Source organism: Balaenoptera acutorostrata, chromosome 9 (assembly GCF_949987535.1).
Source record: "Balaenoptera acutorostrata chromosome 9, mBalAcu1.1, whole genome shotgun sequence".
Taxonomy (NCBI): domain Eukaryota; kingdom Metazoa; phylum Chordata; class Mammalia; order Artiodactyla; family Balaenopteridae; genus Balaenoptera; species Balaenoptera acutorostrata.
The window spans coordinates 87021036-87040957 of NC_080072.1; the positions used below are offsets into that span (position 1 = coordinate 87021036).

Below are 19922 nucleotides of genomic sequence, written 5' to 3' on the forward strand. Positions count from 1 at the left end.
GCATCCCCACTCTCAGTCTTATGCTGAGATGGATCAGAGGAATCACAGCCTGACGGCTCTGTTATAAAGTCCCCATCAGCCCTTTATCTAACCATTTCCTCCAGTTATCTTCACTGAACCAATTAATTGTGCAAAGAGTGCTTTTCTAATTCTGTTATTCTTCCCACAGTTGTTGCCTAAAATTCTGTAAAGACAGTTTCCTTTATTAAATACGGTTATTTGGTTTCTCTAAAATATAGGCAGGGGGCTTCCTTGGTGGCACAGTGGTTAAGAATCCGCCTGCCAGGGCTTCCCTGGTGGCGCAGTGGTTGAGAGTCTGCTTGCTATGCAGGGGACACGGGTTCGAGCCCTGGTCTGGGAGGATCCCACATGCTGTGGAGCAACTAGGCCCGTGAGCCACAACTACTGAGCCTGCGCGTCTGGAGCCTGTGCTCCGCAACAAGAGAGGCCACGATAGTGAGAGGCCTGCACACCGTGATGAAGAGTGGCCCCCACTTGCCACAACTAGAGAAAGCCCTAGCACAGAAACGAAGACCCAACATAGCAATCAATCAATCAATCAATCTTTAAAAAAAAAAAGAATCCACCTGACAATGCAGGGGACATGGGTTCAAACCCTGTTTCAGGGAGATCCCACATGCTGCAGAGCAACTAAGCCCATGTGCCACAACTACTGAGCCTGTGCTCTAGGGCCCGCGAGTCACAGCTACTGAGCCCGGGTGCCATAACTACTGAAGCCCGCATGCCTAGAGCCCATGCTCCTGAACAAGAGAAGCCACCGCAATGAGAAGCCTGCGCACTGCAATGAAGAATAGCCCTGCGCTCACTGCCAACTAGAGGAAGCCCACACGCAGCAACAAAGGCACAGCAGAGCCAAAAAAAAATTTTTTTTTAATAAATAAAATAAATAAATTAAAATATAGGCAGGACAGCTGCTCAAGTAAATAAGTTGCCAATTTTCAGAGTGAGGAATTGATGCCCTAGTCCCCTTGTTAGTGATCAAACTTTTTTTTTTTGCTTTATATTTTTAAATTATCACTTTAACTCCTGGTTTTTGTATGTTTATGTGATTTAATAATTGTGCTCATTATTTTTTTCATGCTTAAATTGGGTCATTTGTAGCCATTATTTTTCAAGAAAAAAGGAGTCCTTTTAGGTTGGTTGTTGTGTCCTTTGACACTACCCTACTAGTGAGGATAGTGATATATTTTTAAAAGAAAAAATGGCATTTTTAATGGCACCCATTTCCCCCTAAGATCTTTTATTTTAAATTTAGAAAGTTTAATAATCGCCCATGCTTTTTTTTTAAGATGGTAAATTTTTTATACAATTTTTAAATGTTACACTCCATTTACAGTTATTACAAAATATTAGCTATATTCCCCGTGTTGTACAATACATCCTTGTAGCCTATCTTATACCTATAGTTTGTACCTCCCATTCCCCTACTCTTATTTTTTCCCTGCTCCCCCTCCCCACTGGTAAATGTTTTAAATGTTACACTATTATGTAATGTGAATGAATAAAAAGGTAAATTTTGATGACAAAGGTGGTGTTACAAGTAAGTGGGTAAAGGATGAGCTTTTAAATAAGTAGAGCTGGGGCAATTGACCTTCCATTTGAAAATTAAATTAAATTAAATCTCTACCTTGCCTCAGTTTACAAATTGAATGTCAGAAACAAATATTTACAACTTTTAGGAGAACATCTTTAAGATATGTGAGTAAGGAGGGATGTCTTAAAGATAAAAACCAAAAAAGCACAAACTGTAAAAAAAAAATCAATAAATCTCACACATTAACATCAAAACCTTCTATAAGCCACCATAAATAAAATGAAAAGAAAATCAAGACTGACACTCACATAATTGGTAAAGGATCCGTATCCAGTATATTATTATCTGTAGGCTTATTTATCTTATTTATTTGAGGACATTTTTAGATATACTGGACCAAGAAATGTGAACAGAAAAGCTATAAAAGAAGAAACCTAAATGACCAACAAAAGTATGAAGAGACTCAATTTCATTAATAATCATAAACATGTTTACTAAATTTGCTGACTAGCTTTGAACTTTTCTGAGAGAAAATTTAAGAGGTTGTTTTACCCTTTAGATATATGCAGGAAATCCACATCAAATTAAATAATACATGCTATATGTAGTTGTATTTTATAATTGTCTCTATGAAGTATTTTTTATGATATATTTTTGAGGGTATGTAAGCTTTTTGTATGTGGGAAGGGAAACTTCATTGCCCCTTTCATCCCAGAACAGAATTTTTTAAACATCTCTAAGCTCCATAAGATATTTTCCTTCATAATTCTAACAACACCCCGTGAATATTCTCCAAGAAAGTACATTTGAACTTTTATCACCTCCTCTAGTCTCATCCTTTCTCTGCCCTTTGGCTGTCACAGCCTCTTACCATGTCCCTTCATCCAAGTTTTTTCTGCCTTCTGAGGGGCCTCATCCAGCCTTCCTAATAAGAATCTATAACCCTCATTAATAAGAATATCTTTGGCTCGCTAGGGAATGGTAAAGTTCATAATTAAATTTTCAAACCTACTAGAAACATTCCTAAATCTTTGTGGGTTTTACAACTACCCTATATACTGTCATTATATTTGGAAAACTCTATTATGAAAAGCTGTTCATTCTCTGGAGGAGCTGGCACAGGTTGTATGCTTATGCTGGTGTCCATCTCTGAATCCAAAATGGCCTCAAATTGGATTGAAATGAATGTATTCAAAAGGTATGGTTATGGTTTTCTTTCCCTCCAACTGCAGGTATTTTGCAGAAAGGGATGCTGCAGCAGCTCAGCAGGTCCTATCTGATTCTCTTCATCCAAAATGCAGGTAATTGTTGAAAATGAAAGGTGGATTAGGCTTTGTGGATTAGGTAGAATTAATTTCATCTCCTATATGGCTCTATTGATGAGATTCTCAAGAGAGTCAACCCACCAGAAGTGAGGCTTAAAGCTCTTTCAAACAAGCCCTTTTGACAAATGCTGAATAGGAAGGTTATAATGTCAGGTACTTGTTACAGGGTTTAGGATGTAAAGTGGCACTGTTCAAGTGAGATGTGCACTTGAGGGGTTGATAACATCTCTGGTGTCTAGGAAGATTGAGGAGGTGGGCATAGAAGAAGGAGAAAGCAGAGTATGGAAGAAAGAGTTCAGAGACAAGGGACCACAGTGGGAGAATAGAGGGAAGAATGGAAGTCTTGAAGTCAGGGACCAAGTGACAAAGTCTAAAATTGCTGAGGCTCTTTTTTGTTTTTCTTAATAAAATTCTAGATTCTAAATTGTTTGCATTTTCATTTACCTTTCTAAATTTTTGTCTTTAACTGATTACATTAGGGATATCACTAAAGAGGAAATAAGGTATTTTTCTTTGCTTTTGTTTTTTCTTGCTTTTATGTTATTTTAGAATAAGTATGGGTAAGAATATTTAAAGTAATATAAATTCATGAAAACTTTTCAAAAAGCAAACATTTCCCAACTTTTTATGTAATATATAGTTCGTTACGTTTGGGCTGTGTTTTGATGAAGGAAAAACCAGATTAGACTGACCTGATAGAAAATGTCAAAGAGCCTTTCTACAGCCATGTCTGTTGGAGAAACATTTTGAAACTTCACCTAAAGGCTGAACACATTACCACACATTTCTGCCCCCATCTACTCCAAGAGAGGGACATTTCATCTGGGAATTATGCTGCACAGAGCAAATCTCCTCTTCTATTAATATATTTCTAATTGTATTACTATAAAGAGTGTATACATGCTTTAGTTACTCTTATTATAAGGAGTTCTTCTGTTTTGTATCACTTTTTTCTCCTCAGCATGACAGGTTATCTTGTTAGTGTTCATGTTTGCTAAATAAGTCCCAAATTTCATCATACCACTCTCAAAATCTATAAACAGGTTGACTTTGTGGCTCCCCTCCCATCTTACTATTATACTTATTCTAGCTTCAATTGGCTAAGTTTCATTAAATTATCCTATACTTCCCAAATTTATAATTATAATCTTTTTATAAGTTTAAATTTTCATTTTCTTTACGTTTTATTTACTTTGAGAAAAGCACTAAAATCATAACTCTTTCTTCATATATCACATGGTTAAAATCAAACTGTTTTAATTTTTTAACTACATTGTCTGAATTACATGTTTCTGTAATGTAGAAACTCTGAAACCTCTCTGATTAAAATTGGCTGGGGAGTCTGTGTGCACTGACATTCCTTGGAGAAGCATCAGTTAAAAGACATGAATCCTCCATGGTCCTTAGGAAGTGACAATAAGCTTAAAATATATTTTTTTTTATTAACCATTGGAGAGGGATTGATTTTGTCTATGAGCCATTCTCAAAGAAAGGCTTTATAATTTTATATCCTGTGTTGGCCACCAGAGAGGAATTATTTGAGGGTGTGATTACTCTTATTTAAGAAGAGACTGGTATTTGTGTGTGTGTGTGTATGTGTGTGTCTGTGTGGGCACGCACACACTTTGTCCCTCAAGCTACAATAAAATTGACTAGATGAAGTTCAAGTATTAATCACTTCAAATTGATGGTAAATGTCATTGAATACAAATCAGAATGTTTTGAAAACGGTACTGTCCTTCACAAATGTCTGAAAGAAATATATATTAACCCATAGTGATATCAACATAGGTTCTTTCAGGCCCTGAATATTTCAGGTGTTGAATAGGGAGAAGCCATACATACTAAGGAAAGTTCTTTCCTATCTACCCTTCAGCAAGCATTATACGTTATTGCTCTTGTGAAGATCAATCTATTGAATTCTGAAGTAACTTGAGAGATAAAAGTAGGTTTAAGTTTAAGAGAAGAATTTTGAGAGTTTGTATTTTTGTTTGTTTGTTGTGTGTGTGTTTCCTGAAGAGAGGAATTCCTTCTGTTTGGACCAGGATATCCTATAAGTAATCAAATGAGTGGAGGTCATTTGGCCTTTTCTTATATTTCCAATGCAGATAGATTTAATTTAACAAAATACAGAGATACTATGTATTTACAAAGCTTTGTTGAAGAGAAAATAGGTGCTTATAAATTTGTTTATATAAAATTTCTTAAATTTCACACCTAACTCATTTTAGTTTGGAATGAGTCTTTTAAGGTAAAAATCTCCTGATGCCTCTTTGGCTGACTTGTTGGTTTGTTAATTGGCAGTTGCACTTTAAAAAGAAGTGGCTTATTTTAACATGAATTAAAGACAGTTACTTTGAATTAGAGCCAGTCATTTACAGAGTAGAAAGTAAGTATAGTAAAATAACAGTTTTGCATCATGTTTTTGTGGGCCTGTGCTGTGTGTGTGTTACATGTGTGTCTTTTAATGTAGTGTTTGCATTGTTTTATAAAGAACTCTCCTTTCTACTACTTAGATGGAAGCTAAATGTTCATAATAACTCTAGTTTTAAAATTTTATTTAATTCCAAGGCTAACCACAATTTTTAGTGTAGAACACTGAATGAAAGTTCACATTGGCCACAAAGAAGAGTGCAACATGGTTCCTGCCTACAAGATATTGGCAGTATGGAAGTAGGTGAGAATAGGGGGAATAAGAAAGTGCACGAAGTAATAGAATGCAAGTCAGTATTTTCAGAATGCTTTTATTATAGAACCCTTTCTTCAGTCTTATTCAGAAACTCAAATTATAAAAATGGATTAAAATGGAGCTACTATGATTTAGCTGTCTTAGCTGAGCCAGAGGAAATGCCACAGCACCTGTTGGAACAGAATTTTTAAAACCTATAAGTTCCTCCTTCCCTTCTTCCCTCCCTCCCTCTCTCCCTTTTATTCTTTCCTTCTTTCTTTTTTCACTAACTCAATTATTTAACAGTAAACATTTATTTGGCATCTGCTGTGTGCCAGACATCACAAATAAGGCTGAGTAGGATAATTGCCATGAGGGAAAACCAAACGAAATGCAGTGGGGAATCATGACTGAGGTAGCATCTTGCTAGAGGAGGAAGTATTATTTGATAATTAATGGATAATATGAAAGAGTATGTTTGGCCTTTAGGTCTGTCTCTCACTGCTGTACTATAGTGAATAAAGGATAAGTAGCATGGCTTTAAATAATTCCATTTCTGAGCTCCATATAAATTGTATTGTGGCTTTTTAGTTAATAACATTTCAATTGATTAGTGTTTGATAACTGAGTTACAGACATCCCCACATCTAGTCAACAGTTTTAACAAAAACATTAAAAGAGAACAGGTATCAATTAGAGAAGTCTTATTTATTTATTTACTCATTCATTCATTCATTCATTTATTCAGCAAATTCAGCAAAGCAGAATGGGAGAAGAAAAGGATGGATAAAGCAATTGGGTGAGTGTGGGACTTCATATATAAACGTTGTCAGAAGAGCACTGCAAAAAATGACAAGGATGAAAATGCACTTGTCCTGATGGAAATACATAATCCAGTTGAATTTTGGAAAGGACCTGTTTATATGTTTTTGTATTAACTTGTATGATTATATGATACTACTTTGCCTGTGACCAAGTGATGAAGTTTAGAAAGTTATAACTGTATGGAAATGATTTTCAAAAATCATAATTTGGAATTGTATTTGCTAGTCTTCTTTTAAGGATTTCTATCAAGTATCAGGCTATTAGTTAAAAGTTTACTTTAGAAGGTCTTTGTTTATAATGCCCCTTTTCATCCAAAAATAGTTCTGAGCAGAGAACTCCTTTTTTTTTTTATGTGCTGGATTTATAATACCAGAGAGGACTTAAGAACTCAGTTTCACTTAATTTTAGATAGACATGTAGAAAATGGACTAGAAAATATACCCTGAGTGTTAAGATACTAGTTAAATTTTTCCTCATTTTAAAGGTAATATAAGGTTTATTATAGAAAATTTCAATAATATAGGAAAGTAAACCAATCACCCTAATCATATTACTCTAATATACCCATATTAATATTTTGTGGAATTTCACTCTAGTTTTTCTGCACATTTGTGTGTAAAATAAAACTTAGCTTGTTCTATACATAATGTTTTATATCCTGCTTAAATAATCTTTAGGAGTATGGTTTTTACTAGTTGTAATATGTTATATGAGATTACCATAATTTATTTCACCAATCATCTTCTTTAGGATATATGAATAGTTTACATGTCTTTGCCATATAAATAATGCTGTAATGACTATCATTGCATATAAAGCTTTGTCATTTTCTGTTTTTTTCTCTCATATATTTGGGAATGGCATTACCAAGTCAAAGCATATGAACTCTCAATTCTTTTGGCATACATTATTAAAATTTTCTGGTAATTTATAAGATTCAGGGTTTTGATAAGTTGGGGAGAGAAGGGAAATCTAACACTCTGATAATAGCAATTTAAATATCAAATTATCATTTTTTGAAATGCTTGACTTCTCATATGTGATAAACAAGTGGTGTGGCTTGCACTTTACAGGTACTCGTTTGCAATTGTGGGCATCAATATAACTGATCTGGCATATAATCTACTGGTGAGTGGAGCTCTAAAAACTCATTTCTACAACATCGCTCCAGAAGCTCCAACATTATCTCACTTCCAGCAAACATTCTGTAAGTGTCCTGTTGCTTAATTATTTATATAGGTTTCTATAGAACACTCTAGACAAGGGTTGAAGCTGAGAGATCTTTGTGATTTGGCTGCATTGGAGCCTTTGAACTTCCTCCTTTGGTTTTGATTTTGTTTCCTCATTCACAACCTACACATATTTTCAGGCATCATGAATCTTTCCTCGTTCCCAGCTCTTGCCTAATAAATATTCAATGTATCAACTTCCCATCTAACTTAAAGACATCAGAGATGTCTTTCTTCCTCTGATCCAACATGGCATAACACTTAAGAGTGCAGGCTCTGAAGACAGCCTGAGTTGACTCCCAGATCTACGTTAACTACCATCTCTAAGCCTCAGCTATCTCATCTATAAAAGGAGTCCTTTCCTCATAGAGCTGCTATGGAGGTAAAATGAGATGAGGATAAAAAGTTTTTTATTAGCTAGTCCCATAGTTATTGCTCAGTGAACATTAGAAAGAGAAGGTGGTGGTTTAATGGGTGATATAGATGGTGGTAGAGTTGTCATTGGTATTACTTTTACTGCTACCACTACTAGTGCTACAGAAGGTAGTGTTTGTAGCCCTTTCTAAGTGTAGGTGCTAGTAGAGGGAAGTATTGTTGACCCTGAACCAGAGCCTTATGTTGTCCTTGCCTGAGGGGTATCCTTTGGGGTTGCAGTTGTGCTGAGGTTTCAGAAGATAAAGACCAAGACAGTTTAGTAGAGCCCTCAGATGCTATTCTCTAATTTTAGAGGCAGAATCCTAAAATGTAGCTGTGTGTCATTATGATCCTTGCTGGTCAGACACAAACTGGTTTGGAGGAACATAGAATGATAGTCTACCAAGTCTTCAAGCAATCTAAGCAATTTAAAGGAGAAATGTATTTTAAACCATTTAAACCATGCTTACTGCACTGAGGGCCTCGTACCTGAGCTTCCTTAGCAAGAAAATTTCAAAATTCTTCTCCTTATGTTTCTTTCAGCCTTTTTTCTGCTGTTATGTTGCTAAACAGGTCTGCCACTCTTTCTAAGTATGGTTAAAACACAATCATTCCACCCCAAATCTACCACAGGAGAGTGTTGTTCCCCAGTTCAATTTTAAAATGTGATAAAGTCACAAGTTAACAGCCATTTACTTTATATAAATTCCTAAATTAATAGTGATTATGTTATCTAGGATTCTGTCTTCTTTTACATCTGCTTAAGCAGGACTTCCAGTTAAAGATGACATAATTAGTGTATGCATTATGCTCCCTTCTGAAATTCCACTAAAGTTAATAGAAAGGGATTTTCCTAAGAAAGCATAAACCCACAAGGATAAAAATCAGAAACAAAGCAAGAAAATCTCATTTTGAAAGCTGGAAAACAGATTAAGTGGTAAATGATTTAGTAGTCTTGAGAGAGCAAATCCCTAACAGGTGGCATGGAAAGGTAAGAAGCAACCTGATTTATTCCACAGGACTCCCCAAAAGGTTCAAGAATTGGCAGCATTAGATATTTCAGAAATGAGGGTTAACATAATAAGACCAAAAATAGCAAGATTGCTTGAAAATACGTTAAGAAGCTCTTAGAGGTTTAAATCTCATTCCCCAGGAGACAGCTTCTGTCCTTCCCCCTCCTCAGCAGAGGCTGGTGTACTTTACAGGGAGAGAAAAATAAAGAGTCTCTGGTCTGATGAGAATCAGGTACAGCTGATGGCAAACCATACTGAAAGTGATGATGAAGACTGAGACCCAGGCTCCTTCTCCTACCCAATTCCTATCACTTTGGCAAGAGACTGACAAGGGCCTTCTCTGAAATCTGAACATCCCAAGAGAAAATAGCTGAAGATGCTGACCTCTGGGTCTCCCCAGTGAAGCAGCCCAGTCATATCACTCTACAGTCATGCTCACCATCAACAAACCCTACCTACGTGCTCAGAGCTTCCAATCAGCTTTTAATCCAGTTGGCTTTTTATTTAGTAAAAAATATTTACAGGTAGCCAAGTATTACCAGATGTTTGAGTGTGATGGTTAAAAACATGTCCTCAAATTCTTTGATACTCCTCCCATTAAAAGGTAGGTTTTTTGTTCCTCTCACCCAGCCCAACTGGGCTGACCAGTTGGTTGACCAAGAGAATAAGCAGATTTGACACTATGTGACTTTTAGGGCTACATTAGAAAAGTCTTTCATCTGTGGATAATGAAGATGTGGTACATGTATACAATGAAATACTACTCAGCCATAAAAAAGAATGAAATAATGCCATTTGCAGCAACATGTATGCAACTAGAGATTATCATACTAAGTGAAGTCAGAAAGAGAAAGACAAATACCATATGATATCACTTATATGTGGAATCTAAAATATGACACAAATGAACCTACTTATGAAACAGAAACAAACTCATGGACATAGAGAACAGACTTGTGGTTGCCAAGGAAGAGGGGGTTGGGGGAGGAATAGAGTGGGAGGTTGGGGTTAGCAGATGTTAGCTATTATATATAGAATGGTAAACAACAAGGTCCTACTGTATAGCATGGGGAACTATATTCAATATCTTATGATAAACCATAATGGAAAAGAATATTTTTTAAAAATGTGTGTATATATATATATGTATAACTGAATCACTTCGCTGTACAACAGAAATTAACACAACATTGTAAAACAATTATACATCAATAAAAAAGTTTTTTTTAAAGAAAAGGCTTTAATCTAGAGATCAGGGATTGAACTGCCTTTGGAAGCATGACCTACCATGTAAGGTATCTGATTCCTCTGTGTTGTGAAAAAGTCCAGGACATACAGAGCAATCATATGTAGGTAATCTGACTGACAGTAAAGAAAGCCTCAGACATGAAAGAGTCTAAAACAGGCAGAAATAAAGTCACTATAAAGAAACAGAAACCATGCAGAGAGAAGAAAACTTCAAAAATACGTATCATTAATATCCCCAAGAGATAAGAGAAGAAATTGCTACTATGAAGCAAGAACAAGGTGCCATAGAAAGAGCATTCAGAGAATAAAAGAGTGTTCTTAGAAATTAAAAATCAGATAACAGAAATGAAACCTCCAAGAAGGATTAGAAGATAAAGTTGAAAACTTCCAGTAAGTATAGATGAAAAATAGAAAATAAAGGTTGAGAAATTAAAGGACCATTCTTGGAAGTCTTATAAAAGGAGTGCCAGAAAAAAGAACACTGAAACTAAGGGGAGGGAATCAAACAAATAAATGAAGAAAAATTTTCAGAACTGAAAGATGACTTTTCATATTTAAACTAGTAAGCACCAGGATAATAGATTAAAATGGATTCACACTCAGGTCCATATCATTGTGAAATTTTAATACATAGGAAAGAGATGATTCTAAAAATGTCCAAATCTGTCACATAAAGAATTGGGAGTCAAGATGACATTGGATTTCTCAACAACAACACTCTATTCTAGAAGAGACTGGAATAATGTCTTCAAAAATTTAAGCAAATATTATTTAAAATCTAAGGGAATATGATTTCCAATTTTGAATTCTATACCCAGTCCAACTTACCAATTAAGTGTGGAGTAGAATAAACACATTTTTTTGAGTGCAAGGTCTTAAACATTTTACCTTCTTGTACCTTTATAAGGAAGCTCCTGAAATATATTTTTCCATAAAATAAGAGAGTAATCCTAAGAGGAATAAGTGAGGTACAGAAAGCAGGAAATCTATCAGAGAAAAAAGAGAAGAGAAGAGAAGAGGGGAAGGGAGGGGAGGGGAGGGGAGAGGAGAAGAGGGGAGGGGAGAGGATAGGAGAGGAAAGAGAAGAGAATCTTCAAGATGAGGGAAGTCAAAAAATCAAGCAATGGAAAATATGTTATTTAGAGCTATGGAGGTCAATAATCAAAGAATCAGCTGGAAGAGTTGAAATGCTGTTTTAAGGAAGCAGGAATTGGGACAGGAAGTGTTGCTGGGTTTTCGTTTGCTCTTTGTAACAAGACTTATTAAACTATTGACTCTATGTATAATTTGATGCTCAACATAACTATTAGAGAAATACAAATCAAACTACAATGAGGTATCACCTCACTCTGGTCAGAATGGCCATCATCAAAAACTCTACAAATAATAAATGTTGGAGAGGGTGTGAAGAAAAGGGAACCCTCCTTCACTGCTGGTGGGAATGTAAGTTGGTACAGCCACTGTGGAGAATAGTATGGAGGTTGCTTAAGAAACTAAAAATAGGGCTGCCATATGACCCAGCAATCCCACTCCTGGGTATATATCCGGATAAAACTATAATTTGAAAAGATACATGCACCCCAATGTTCATTGCAGCACTATTTACAATAGCCAAGACATGGAAGCAACCTAAATGTCCATCAGCAGATGAATGGATAAAGAAGATGTGATATATATGTATATATGTACACACGCACACACACACACAATGGAATATTACTCAGTCATAAAAAGAGAAGGAAATAATGCCATTTGCAGCAACATGGATGGACCTAGATATTATCATACTAAATGAAGTAAGCCAGAGAAAGACAAATATCATATGATATTGCTTATATGTGGAATCTAACAACAACAAAAAAATACAAACGAATTTTTTACAAAACAGAGATAGACTGATGACAGACATGGAAAACACACTTATGGTTACCAAAGGGGAAAGGTGGGGAGGGATAAATAAGGAGGTTGGGATTAACATATACACATTACTATAAATAAAATAGATAACCAAGAAGGACCTACTGTATAGCACAGAGAAATATAATCAGTATTTTGTAATAACCTATAAGGGAAAAGAATATGAAAAAGAATAGACATACATATGTATAACTGAATCATGCTGTACACCTGAAATTAACATTGTAAATCAACTATATGTCAATAAAAATTAAATAAAATAAATTATGTTTAAGTTGAATGAAAAAGCAAATTTTAAAATATATACATCTTTATGACTTGTTAATGGAAAATGTAAGTCCCCTACATTTGTGATTACAGCTCCTACTTTGACAACTAGATGATTATATTTACTCCTGTAACAATTCTGACCATTTCCAGCAAATAATATTGAGGTTTTACTACAGATCAGATGCTGTGTTGAGGAAGACAGACATCTAAACAAATAATTAAAACACGGTGGGGAGAATTTTGTTATTGAAGAAGTAAAATCTCACTCAGTTTGGGGGTCAGGGAAAGCTTCCTAAAGCAAATTCCACTTTCCATGAGAACTGAAAAATAGGTAGCAGGAAATATAGCAGTGGTGGCCTAGTGGTCCAGCGAGAGGGAGTGGCACAGGCAAAGGCCACAAGACAAACAGTGTGGTGGATTCAAGGAATAGAGCATAGGATTTGGGGTGGGAAGAGGGGTGTCTAGAGATGACAGTAGTAAGAGCAGGAATGGGGAAGGGGGATATCTTGAAAGAGTTTTGTAAGCCATTTGAAAGAGCATAAACGTAGATAAATAGGATCCCTTGCTTTGTATCTCTACCCCTCGTACTTAGCCTATTCTATAGTTACCATGCTCCTTAGGGAAGCCAGGGAAGCAATTCTGAGGGAAAATACAATGAGTTTAGTTTTAGGTATACCAAGGGTGGGTTCCTTTTTGGAAATAGTGGGCATTCTAATGAATAGTGGGCATTATAATATAAGGTTGTGGAGCTCTGAAGAATTACAAGGGCAGATTTGGGATTCATTAGCATTAAGGAGAAAATCAGAGCCTACAGTGGGGAGCTCTTGCAGGAGAGAATCAAAGTTAGAATCATAGGAATTGACATATAAGAACAGGAATGTTTGTTTTGTTCACGACTATATCCACAGCACAGAACCTGGTACAGAATAGGTGCTCAGTAAATATTTGTTGGATGGATGGATGGGAGGCAAAAATATTGGCTGGTGTCCTTTTCAGGAGAAAGGAAGTCTAGTTACTCTGGAAAAATTTGGCATTGACCTGAATTGATAGGCTTCCAAGAGAATCTTAGCCTGGGTGAGTAAGCGAGCAGTGGGATTACTTTTTTTTAAGGCCCTCACCAGGTTTTAGAAACAGCAGCAATCCCGCTGTGGATTGGGGTGAGGCAGAGGGACTCAGGCCTCTCTAGAAGAAGGAAACTGTGCCCTGAATTCGTTTTTCATCTATCAGACATGATCAGTTTTGCACCTCTTCTCTGTAATATTCTTGCAATTACCTGTGTCCTTGTGTCTCTGCAGTCTACTAACCGAATGCAGTGAAGCAAAACCAAGACACATTCAAGCAACAACAAATATGCTGCAGTCTTGGGTTGGAAAGCCAAATTATTATTCCAAACAGGTATTTCATCTAGGTGAAAGAATATAAGAATATAATAGGTCTATCATTTTGACTTTACAGTATTATTCAGCGAGCACTGCCCTGCCAAGTCAGTATGCAATGAAAATCACATTCAATCTAAAGCTCCACTGAACAGGCAGCTGCACTGAAATAAAGTAAGGTTAGGTGTAGTGAGCAGAAGGAAGTACAATAGCAAGAAGAGAAAAAAGAATTAGTTTTTCTTTGACCTTCAAAAGAAGGAACTATTCAGTAGGAATAAGAACCAGAAAAAGAGAGTACACTGGAAAAGGCAGCTGATTTCAGGTACTGGCTTCCAGCTTCCAGCTATAATTGTGTGATTGTACACCATTCAAGTATCTCTTCTAAACCCAATGTCCTCATCTGCATTACCTATTCCATAAAGCTGCTGTAAGAATTAAATAAGAGACTATAAGCAATACCCTGACCCCTCTTTCCTCCCTCTGCTCTTCATGCCATTTTGTTAGCTTCCTTAGCTAGCAAATCATCATCTGAAATTGTCTACCTTGGTCCCTCTCCAAGAAACTGAGAATTGGGGGGGCATAAGAACTCTACCTTTTTCTTGTATCTGTTACATATTTGTTAATTGGCAGATGGGCCAACTGATCAATTGGCCAAATGAATTTATGAACACTCTGTAATGTTATATAAATGAGTGGAGTTTTATGATTATGATATGTACCCTGGAAACCAAGCCATCACTTCTACATTTTGATTAAAATCATGTTATACAGTGTCTAATTATTTTTCTGATGGGATAGAGAGAGTCCTAGGGAATCAGTTTGCAAGATTTACACCTTGACTTTTGTAGTCTTGAGAGGAAGGAGAATGGTGTTAGATTATTAACCACGCCTCTCCCTTCTACTCTTCTCCTAGCCTGTCTTTTAAACCTTTAAAATGTTTTCCTGTAGTTGCATGTAAGGTAGAAAAATGGTGAAACCAAAGGGATCTGTATTCTTCTAAAACCCTATGCTACCCTAGATCACCTCTAGAGTGAGTATGTACATTGTGGAAAGTGAATTTCTCATTAAAGTATTTTTCACAGTGCCTACATATTATTGTCAATAGGGGTAAATAACTTATTAATCATGAGATACCAATGAGATGCTTTTAATTCATCAGTATTGGAAACCTGACTCTATATACAAAAGAGGTCAGGTATGTTTATTTGAGCTCAGAAGCAAAGTCAGGAAAATTATGTGTGTATTTTATATAGCAAGGAAGAAGAAATTATAAATGATCATAGATTTTATTTAGAACCGTAAAAATTATAACATTTAGAAAGAAACCAAGGGAACTTAAAAAGAGAGCATCTTCTAAACCAATGGATCTCAAACTTCAGTGACATGAGATTCATCTTACTGAACTGCGATGTCTGGTTGAATCTGGGAGGGTCTTCATTTTTTACAAGTACCTCATGACATTCTTGGGATACTTTAGGATAGATAGATGATTGAATTCTTTTGGTTGAATAATATACTGAGATGAGAGGAAAGAATTTCTGTTGGTGTGTGCTGAAGCAACCAGGATGATAAACAGACTCCAAGTCATGGCATATGAGAAATGGTAAGAAGAAAGGAGGATGCTTAACCTCATGGCATAAAGGGCACTTCAGATACTTGAGTTGGAGAAGATTGAATTTGTTCCAAGAAATATGGGGCAAGAAATTTTGGCCCAGTGTGAGAAAGCACCTTTAAAGAATCAGGTTCTTCATTCATGGACCAGGCTAATGTCAGTGTTGTCATCAGAAAAGTTCAAGACTGCGTGCTGCCACAGGGAATCCAAGCATCAGATGGATCAGAGACAGATGGATGGCTCCTGGGATTGCTGATACCTCTGATCTGGGGCTTCTCTGATATGGTCACGTTCTCACTACAGTGGCAGTGGGCCCTGGCTGGTGTAGCCCAGAGGCATTTGGGTGAGGGTTGGTATGTGTTCCCATCTGAGATGTTAAAAGCAGTCAATATGTTAACTTGTGTTAACACAGATTAACAAAATGTGTTAATGTGTGTAGAGAGCCCAGAGGCAGTCCAAGCCTAGAGGAAATGAGTCAACCCAAAGAAAAAATAAAATAAATTCTCTCTCTCCTTACTACCCTTCCTCCTATAGTTGAAGAGAAAGACCGTATACTTAAAGATGTACAAGCATACTTAACAATGTAATGAATGAGTAACCAGGTAAGTCTGTGGAATTAGACTCACATCTGGCAGTGTGTGTTGGGGGTAGGAAGGAAGTTCATTTCTAATTTTGTATTACAGTGAGATATGAATACAGGCTTTAAAAAATCTGCTTATGGAACTATGTTAAAGGTTATCCCATAAGTAGCTAGTTAACAGAAAAACAACAGCTATTGAATTTCTTTTTACTATTAGAATTGAGTATATTTGTTCCAAAGTTTTCTTCCCCTGCCCTCTGTCATCTCTGCTGCTTACCCCTTCCCATGAAGGTGAAGGGCTAAGATTTAAACCAGGTTTCTGGCTCCAGAATCCTTCCTCTGAACTATCTTCTACTGCCTTCTAATGTTAAGACAAAGTAAAGCTTATGTAATGTTTGGTTTCCATTTTTCTAACTAGTATTATTTCCTTAAATACTTTTTTTCTTATTATAGAGACACTTGAGCTTGCTTTTGCTTTACTACATGCAAATACCTATTATTGTCTTTTAAAAAGCTATTCACATTTCAATTCTAAATGAGGTGGGAGGGGTACAGTGGGGAAACAATACGATAAGTAGGTTCTCGTATCAAATATTTAACATTTATTCCAAAAATGTTCCCAATCCACATAACATTTTTGAGACAAAAAAGTATTTGAATATGAAATTATGCTTCAGAGCAAAGATGTCTTATTAACAATTGCATATAGTTTAATGACCACTCTATTGTTCAGAGTTGATTTACAGTTTTTATTGTCTCAGAATAGATTGTCAGAATGCATTCTTTTGATTTGTCAGGGTAATTTAAAACTTTACTCAAATCAAATATCAAGAGAAAAAAGGCTGAGTGGAGTACTTTTGAAAAATCACACCATTGAGTTAATTTAATCAGGAGGTGAAGAATGAAGTAGTTACTGTCAACCTTTCAAAATATGTTCCAGTTGTTATTCATATTCTAGAAATGGCAGAATTGATTTTTCTTCCTGCTTGACCAGAGTGAGAATAATTCTAGGACCAATTGCAAAAATCTTGCAGGTTGGTTACTTCTACTGCACTGGTTTTAAAAAATAATTTTAACAGTAGTATTTGCTGTATTTTGATCTTGTCTTTAAGTAACATGGTTGCTGTTAGTTGGTCTGACATCTTTTTCAGCATTCAGGGTGATTTTGAATATGATTAAAGATTTTTTCCCTTGCATTCTTGTCACTGTCTTATCTCTAACAGGCTATTTGATGCACGAGTTTCATAAGTTTTGGATTGAAGAAGACCCCATGGACATAATGGAATTTAATCGTGTGAGGGAGAAATTCCGCAAGAGGATCATGAAACAGCTGCAGAATCCAGACATGGCATTGTGCCCACACTTTGCTGCCTCAGAAGGTTTAATCAACATATAATCACCCACACTGGTTTTAATGGATACCCCAGGACAGTGCCTCATTATTGTGTTAGATCTCTGCTTAGGTCCCAGCTCACACACTGAATGCACACAGTGATTGTATGCATGCCTGTTGGTACAGTGTTTTCATATCTTCTTCATAATTACCAGATCCCCAAATACCACAATTTCTGCAGTATCTGTCATCCAGTGACTGCTCATATTGTGGCATCAGGCAGTGTTACATCTTGCCTTGACACCTGGTATGGAGAGAGTTTTCTATTTTTTTAAATTGGCTTCCTCTCCCTCATAATTTAGTGTTGAAGAATTGTATTTCTCTAGCTGTATTTTATATGTAAAAGATTTAGCTGAATTTTGTTCTATGAAAGCCTTTTAATTTATTGATATGTTTCATGACTATAGCTGCTAGCTCTTCAAGCCAGGTTCATGCTTGGACCTCATTCCAATAAAGTATGACTTGAAAATAATACAAACAGACACATGATAAGACAAATCATTCTTGCAAATACTGCTGCACTTCATGAAAATGTAACGAGGCTAACAAGAAGCAAATTTAGGTAGGTGCTGTTTTTTTTGAAGTACCACAGAATTATATTGTAATTTACCCCCAGTTGTAATTGTGGCATAGTCATCTGGACATCAAATTATTTTATTCCCATAATTTTACTGGCTTGGATGCCTAAATATGTTTATGATGCTTGGTGCCTCAGAAAAGAAGTATGCACACTGCAAAAGCTCCAAAAGCTTTTTCACTGTCTGCCTCTTGCTGAACTCAGAGTTACACCCTGGCACTGTTCTGATCCAGGCATCTTTGCCTGGGGCACTGAGTGCTGTCTGGTTTGTTGTCTATGTCAAGAGGTAATATTAAAAAACAATTTGCAAGAAAATATGTTGCAAGAGAAGAACCTGAGCTATGTCATTCTGTAATATTTCTTGAAACTAATGACCTTGTCTTTTATCAGTGGAAGAAATAAATTGCTTGGAAGGAGAACAAAATCAAGTCATTTCAAAACTGCTTAAAATCATTTTAAAAACCATGATTTAGTTTGGAATTAATTATGATTGTAGTCTGTTGAATAGTATTTACCATGGTATTTCATACCCATGGTGTTTTATACCTTCAGACTATCAGTTTTAGTATTATTAGATGTTTGTGTACTCACTTGCTTATTTAAGTGAATTTTGAGTACTGCCTAACTCAGTTATGAATAAATTACATGTCATTCTACTATAATGTATAGTGGATTTCATTTTAATATTTTTGTGCTTGTACAGCTTCTGAATATGCAGATATGTGAGTGGGTAGAATGTCAAAGACAGACAACCTGAAGCTGTATATAAATCATGCAATCATTCAGAGTAATCAGGTGTGAATTACAGTATGTCATGTCTGAGAGACTGCTTTTATTTAACTAATCTTGAGGCCTGGTGTTGCTTTAATGAAAGAATAAGATCAAGCTTTTTCTTGGCAGCTTCCTCTGAAGCCTGATTTGTCTACTGCTAGACAGCTGATGTAGAAAACATTAAGGTGCCTGTTGTTTCCTGGTCCATTCTAGCTCCTCTGGGATTTTGCTGTTCTTTCCCTTTCAGGTGTATGCCAGGTGGCAGGATTTTGCATTGCATCTTTTATAGCCCTGTGTCCTTTCTTAGAATGGGGAAAGGAAGGAGTTGGTTAAAGCATGATATATACCATGAGTAGTGACAAGAATATATATTCCTCTCCAGAGTAAGTGAGAATTTGTGAACCCAGTAAATGGCCTGTCTTGGGAGCCCTGAATTTGCTGTAGCTGCTATATATGAAGGTGTTCTTCCATGTTCAGTACAGCCTTTGAAGCCGCATGTATGCATTGCCTCTTCCTATCCACTATGGTCCTGTGTCACTGACATGGCTTGATAATATGTGGCATCTATACCAGCTCATGTCTCTTCTGTTCAAGTAGAGATAGTTGATGGTAACAAAGCTAGGAGCTTTCCCTCCCAGCTCCTTGAATGATTTCTTTCTATTGTATCTTAACATGGCTGCACAATTTTAGGATGAACAAACTCTGCCAGCTCCTTCTAGTTCTGAGTATTATTAGATTTCTTGTTTGCACCTCTTTGTGGAAGATGCATTATATCCTGTAATATGAAGTGAGGTGAGAAAAAAAAGAGGAGAAGCTTTCAAGCCATTAAAAAAAGTGTGATGTTTTTGTGTTTTTCCCTTGAGCATTTTTAGTTTGCTTATACTTCATTGAACAAGAGTTGACCACTTAAAATGTAAATTATGTAGCATGCTTCTACCAAGTTTTTCAAAATACTACTTGCTATGATAAAAACACATTCCAGTTTGCACTACAGAAAGAAAACTCTTTGAAGCACCATTTCTGAAAATTATGACTTCAATCTGACTTTCCTTCTCACAGTTCTTGTTATTGTACAGAAAAAAATATTTTTTGCTTGGTAACGTACCATCTTTTCTATTTGAAATGAAGCTTAAATATATACCAGACCTA

At 36.1% G+C, this 19922-nt stretch overlaps 1 protein-coding gene across 5 annotated transcripts in view; it reads left to right on the forward strand.

Moving 5' to 3' along the window:
* The window catches only part of ELMOD1 (ELMO domain containing 1), a 104998-nt gene extending 85328 nt beyond the window's left edge, over positions 1-19670 (forward strand). For all 5 annotated transcript variants that reach the window (XM_057552065.1, XM_057552064.1, XM_057552062.1 and 2 more), the window contains 4 exons: positions 2788-2856; positions 6297-6347; positions 7447-7580; positions 17256-19670. In XM_057552065.1, the coding sequence (XP_057408048.1) occupies positions 2788-2856; positions 6297-6347; positions 7447-7580; positions 17256-17428 (427 nt within the window). In that variant the 3' untranslated portion in view covers positions 17429-19670. The remainder of the gene's footprint in view (positions 1-2787; positions 2857-6296; positions 6348-7446; positions 7581-17255) is intronic.
* The last annotated feature ends 252 nt before the right edge of the window (positions 19671-19922 follow it).